Source organism: Primulina huaijiensis, chromosome 8 (genome assembly GCF_012295235.1).
Source record: "Primulina huaijiensis isolate GDHJ02 chromosome 8, ASM1229523v2, whole genome shotgun sequence".
In the NCBI taxonomy this organism is placed as follows: Eukaryota; Viridiplantae; Streptophyta; class Magnoliopsida; order Lamiales; family Gesneriaceae; genus Primulina; species Primulina huaijiensis.
In genome coordinates, this window is record NC_133313.1 from 166214 (window position 1) to 172327 (window position 6114).

General features: G+C 35.4%; 1 protein-coding gene across 1 annotated transcript in view; it reads left to right on the top strand.

The window, feature by feature from the left end:
• Positions 1-4227: 4227 nt before the first annotated feature.
• Positions 4228-6114, top strand: part of LOC140982443 (uncharacterized) — a 10706-nt gene continuing 8819 nt past the window's right edge. Inside the window, exons 1-3 of the mRNA XM_073448949.1 lie at positions 4228-4387; positions 4467-4533; positions 4818-4901. Of these exons, the coding sequence (XP_073305050.1) occupies positions 4378-4387; positions 4467-4533; positions 4818-4901 (161 nt within the window). The 5' untranslated portion in view covers positions 4228-4377. The remainder of the gene's footprint in view (positions 4388-4466; positions 4534-4817; positions 4902-6114) is intronic.

Consider the following 6114-nt stretch of genomic DNA (forward strand, 5'->3'; position numbering starts at 1 on the left):
TATAATGTCGCACTTCTTCTCTGGGAACAGAGCAGCGACAAGATTAAAATAAATGTATAATTATATGAAATACATATTTAACTCTAAAAATAATTTTATAAAACTTACATAATAAAGTTAATATAAAGGTCATGTTACGTGGAACAATTGCACTATTTACTAATCATTTGAGTCATTGAAAGCTTCGAGAAAAGACTCGAAAGGCATGCTTATAAATCTCAGGGAATTAAGAAGACTTGAATTGAAACTCAAGTGTCCTCAAACTATTGACGGAATCAGCGCTGACCCACAACCTCATTGGGCTTTTGATACTGGAGAGACTTCCCCAGCCCTCGTATGCTTTAGACAAGTATGTTCGGTAGTAGCTGCTTCGGCAGCTTGCTCATCGGTTTGTTTATTGTCTTCTACAGCTAGCTTATCCAACAGCTTTAGGTATTCCAGTTTGATTAAAAAATACCATATAAAAAGCAGCTATTTAAGACGTAAAACAAATGGTGGATATGGATACATATGCACATAACCCTTGCTACGACCAATTTTTTGGTAAATCTAATGAATCCAATTCCATCATTCCGAGTACAATTATCCGAGCAATTTTCCAATGATTGAAAACTATCAGAGTAGATTTATGCTAACATCGTGACAAGATATGGGAGACAATACCAAGTCATAAAAATATCTAAACAATTTTCATTTATTAAAATTTTGTTCTCATTTTACGGTTTATACAAAAGAACCAAGTGACACGATATCAGTGGACAAAAAAACCATATATGTATGAATGACTGTCAAATCCGTTTCATTTTATCAATTCAATCGATAAAACTGACTAGTTGCCATAACAGAGAGAAATAATTTAATTTAAGCATAGCATGCATTATGCTTACAAAAAAATATATTTAAATGATGAAAAAACCTCATTTTCAGCTTCGATCCTTTCTTGACGTAATTTTTCTTCCATTAGAGCCTTTTCTTTTCTTTTGTGCCTCTTCACGAGCTGCATCATCTCTTATTCTTTTTTCTTCTAGTCGTGATGCCATTAGGTGATTACCAAGTGCTTCGACGCTGCCACAATTCAACAAAGTCGCGAGGGCCGTAATCTCATTCAATTTAAACTATCAGAGCTGACAATGTAAGAATACGGTCTTGAAAGCCTGGCTAAAGGCTTGAATGAATTTATAAATTGTGAAGAATGATGTCAAGGTCATCATAATTGAGATAGAGATCATAGATGGGTTTAAACTACTTTCCTATAAATTGATTCATATTGCTGATCACATTCCTATGCCAAAAGGACCTTCCAGTTGTCCCAAGTGTTAAGAAACCTTCAGAATCTCAAAATAGTGATGAATCCAATGAGTCTTGTCAGGTAGTCAGTTACAAGTTTTACTTGAGTAGTGTATACAATGAGTAATTAGGTAGTACAGGGTCTTACATTGCACGTTTCGGCTTTCTAAACTTGTCGATTTCAGCTATTTGAGTATTAGAGTAGGTGTTCAGCGAGTCAACTTGTGGCTTGAGTTTTATCGATTTTTATGTCAAAATAATATTTATTTTAATAATATTTTGCAGTTTTATCCAATTAAGACATTTATTTTATCTGTATATCTATACAAACTGTATAGATAAAACCTTCAAATACAATATAGGTATCATGAGGTCTGCCTCTCAACGTAAGATCATTAAACTTATTAGAAAGTGTACTTTATATTCTAAACAGATTTCTAGTCGAATCAATCGCCTAAAATAAGAATAAAAGATGCTTGAACTTGAGACTAATGTCTGTAATGTAAACGTCATGTTTTATTTGCAAGTGCATGAAGATGTCCATTCATACAGATGAATGACCATTTGATGAAGCAATGAACAACCATCCTTTGAATTGTCCAATTGGTTATCACTTACCGAGTGGAATAGTCTGTGTTTATAGTTGTAACCATTAGTTCTTTGACTCGGGACAACGTGGAGGCTCTACTTACTAGCATGCACTTTGATCCGTTTACCGACTCCATTGAAGGTTATCAGGTGGCGATGTTGGGTGTAGTTTCGAAATATGTAAAAGCCAATATATTGTATCCAATGATTCATCGTTTGTCTCCGGACGAAGATATCCTATGTGATATGGTAAATTAATAGTGTAAAGAATCTGTAAGGAATCTTTGGCCAAAGTAAGACGTGTGTATTTTAGAAAGATGTTTTCTCAGTTACACATACCATGACATCATTATTACTCAAAGATACATAACATCATTATCGAATTCATATGCAACTCTCGATATACTAATGGCTGTATATTCGATCAGGATATATGAGATGAAAAGACCGTATTATACGCTAACCATAACTTAAGGTTCTTCCAAGCATTATCAGTGATATCTTGGGTGTCATGAGCGATGCTACTAGACGTTCTTACCACGATCCGGTGGATGCAATCAGACTTGAGTTTTGATATTCTCGATCAAGGGGTTAATGAAAAAATGAGGCTAATTAGGGTAAGTGCGAATAAAAATAAATGTTATTTTGAATCACAAGAAGTTTTGAACCCACGACTAGCTATATCTCTAAACCATTTAGGGTCACACAAGTATTGGATTTTGTACTCTCTTTGAGATAGTTAAGATTAAAGAGATGAATTTGACTACTGTAGTTTGATGGAGATCAAACAGATTGTTTGCTTATAAAGAAGTTTATAAGTGAGTTCCATGTATTGAAAGTTGTGGAAGTTAGCTTAATTGTTAATTAAGTGAGGAGAGTTGAACTGCCTGTTTTGGTGAAGGAGTTCACAAAACTAGCAGCTGCAAAAAATGGATTTGTAAATTTTTTGATCTTTGAAATTTTCAATTTTCATCATACGAACAAGATTTGTATCTTTNATAATGAGATCATGATTATGAATCTAATAGGATGAAAACTCTTGATATGATTAGGAATCAAAGTCTATAAATATTTCATTGATGATTATATGAAATAACACAAATTTTTGCACGCAAAATTGTCACCCTCTCCTCTAACTCTAAGATTTCGGGAACTTGAGATTTTTGAAGAAAAATTTAACGGCCACTTCCACGGTCATCATCGTCGCAGCATTTCTGAAACTCCGGCGATTTAGTCTCAATGCAAAAATTGTTTAGGATATCTAATGCGACCTAAACAAAGAATCTAGTATTCGATCATGGACTTGATTAGGCAATCAAAAGGAGGAAGACCCATTCATATTGATTTACAAAAAGGATCAACTCCGCTAACCCGGACTCGTTTGGTGTCCAACATTAAATACGCAAAGATAAATAAACTAAAATGCCCCACGAATGTTATAAATCATGCATACGTCAACCAAGGAACGTTTCAAACATTGAATCTAAAATTTTTAAATTTCCGCTACGATCTGGATGCCAGAAAACAGTTCTCAACATTGAGAAGAAGCAGATTTCTCGTTTCTTGGATCGAACTTGTCCCTAGGGTTGATATTCTATTTCTCACTTCCTCCTGTGTGTCAAGAAAATGGGAAGAAAGGTAACACGAGCAATTAGGCATGTGTCAACGGAATGAATGAAAATCTAAGAGCAAGCACGTTTAATCCATCGAGTAAATTAGAATGGATGGGAAAAGATAGTTCAGAGTCATTAACCTCGTACTATCGTTTCCCAAATCATCGGACACTAATTAAATGAGCTGAAATTCATGTCTTAGCTCATGGAGGGCACCTTCTGATAAACAATGAGCAAGGACTGGTAAGTGATAACTCGTAATTGAAAGCATCACTGCGAGCCGAAAAAATAAAAAAACAAAGCTAGGATCTTGGAGTACAAAGTCAACGTTCCAAACAGCAGAAAATCTAACAGCCCTTTCATTCATAAAAACAGCAGAAGATCAATGCATGAAAATTGTCTTTCTAAGCATTATGCAAATAATTTATCAACGTAATATATATAATTAATTAAAGTTAAATCTCGTATGTTAAATAACTTTTAATATGAGTGAAGTTTTAATTTTAAAAACATTTCTTTTCATTTTTTTTTTTGTTTACAAATGTATAACCACCCACTTTTGTATATAAAATTTTAGAGACAAATACCATGGATCTTTAAACTTCCAAACATTTCTATCTTTTTTTTTTGAACCAAAAGCATTTCTAATTTTTGTTCATGTAATTAAAGTTTAATACATATGTGTCTCTCTATATACATGGCCACCAATCATACACGTTAAAGTTTTATACATATGTGTCTCTCTATATATGGCCACCAACCATACACGCACTCGGTCCCATTTCTTTCCTTCTGATGTCGAGACTCGAATTTTCTTCGTCAATTAATATCCTTTTCGACCAAAGGCCGCGCTGTATGATTCTACAATTTTCTAGCTAAGATATTTGTTATGGAAAAAGGTGAACTCTGATTTTCGATTGATTTTGAAGTCTAAATTAGGTATTAGTTCTGATGTTTTGATGTTATGTCTTTGTGAAGATGCAATGAAGGGGGCCGGGTTGTCCAAAACTGTATCTGATATCATTCTCCCTCGTATTCTTAACCTGTGAGTGTTTATCGTTCTGTTTGTCCAAAGATTTTTTGTGTTATGTAAATTCAACTCAACCAAGATTTATTATAGCTGGTTTTATCCATAAGTTAGTTTGAAGAAATCAAGCTTCTTAATGATGATTTTGTGTTGTACTGGTCACCATCGATCGTTCTTTGTTTCTTGAAATTTTTAGATTAGACGGGTACCCGCTAGTTGGTTTTGGAAACTTGATGAGTTTCGAGTGCTTTAGAAAACTTGATGTCGTCTTTGCTACAAGGATCTTCTGTTAATTGTTTCAGTTATGCATCCCGTGCAACTCCTCAAGATTTTGAAATCTATGCTCCACATGCAACTTTTGAAGACCCACTTATGCAGGCACAAGGGTATGTATTTGTTTTGCAGAATAATAATGGTTACTCATTTGTGTGAACAAAATGCTACCTTTCAGATATATAATTGAAATACAAGGAAAAGAAATTCTATCATTAAAAATAATACAAGTGGTGCGTAAGTTCATCAAAAACTCCATGTTTGTTGGGGTATACAAAATGTGACAGAAAAACAAGAAGAAAACAAAGAAATGACTTTGTAGAGGCGAGTGTTGAACACTTTCTCCTTAAGAAAATTTGCCCTCACAATGTGCTTGAGTTTTGTGGCAATCTTCTCCCAAGATACAACTACAACTCTTGAATAATGAGCACTCAAATATTCAAGTTCTTTCACAAGGAAATGAATGAACTCTCTCTTTTTGCAGAAGGAAGAAGAAGGAGATGCAAAATGATGTTATGTTTGTTTGATTTTCAAAATGTCAAATATTTAATGTTTTCCAAATGAAGAGACATGATCTTTCATTCATGGGGATGTCCCTTGGCCATGGTAACTGATCACAATCATCAAACAATGCCAAGGAAATGAAAAAATATCAGAAAAATCGAAGGGACATGAAAAACAGCCGAAGGGGCGCGCGCCCGTCTGCGCTCGGCAGGCGCTGCCACTCTCGGCAGGCGCGCGCACCTGCGCGCGGATCTGCGCGCCTGCCCGCGCGCCGATCCGAGGTTTGTGACACCCCCACACTTTAAGGTACTTGTAGGAAGGTTTGTGACCTTTCCACAATTCGTAAGGTGACTTGTCATTTTTCTTGTGGGGTATCTTGTTCAGGATGTAATTAGCCGATAGTATTGCTTCCCCCCACAAGTTTTGGGGTAGTCCTGAACTTATTAACGTAGCATTCATCATATCTTTTAGAGTTCGATTCTTTCTTTCGGCAATGCCATTCGATTGTGGTGAATAAGGAGCAGTCGTTTCATGAATTATACCGACAGATGTGCAGAATTCATCAAACGGTGCTCCGTATTCGCCCCCTCTATCGCTTCGAACCCTCTTTATTTGTTTGCCTAGTTGATTCTCAACTTCGGTCTTATAACATTTGAATGCTTCAAGAGCTTCATCTTTCGACCTCAAAAGATATGCGTAACAGTACCTTGTATTATCATCAATGAATGTCACGTAGTATCTTTTCCCTCCTCCAGTTTGTACAAACTTTAAATCACCAAGATCGGTGTGTATTAGTTCTAGAGGAGTTGTACATCTTTCAAT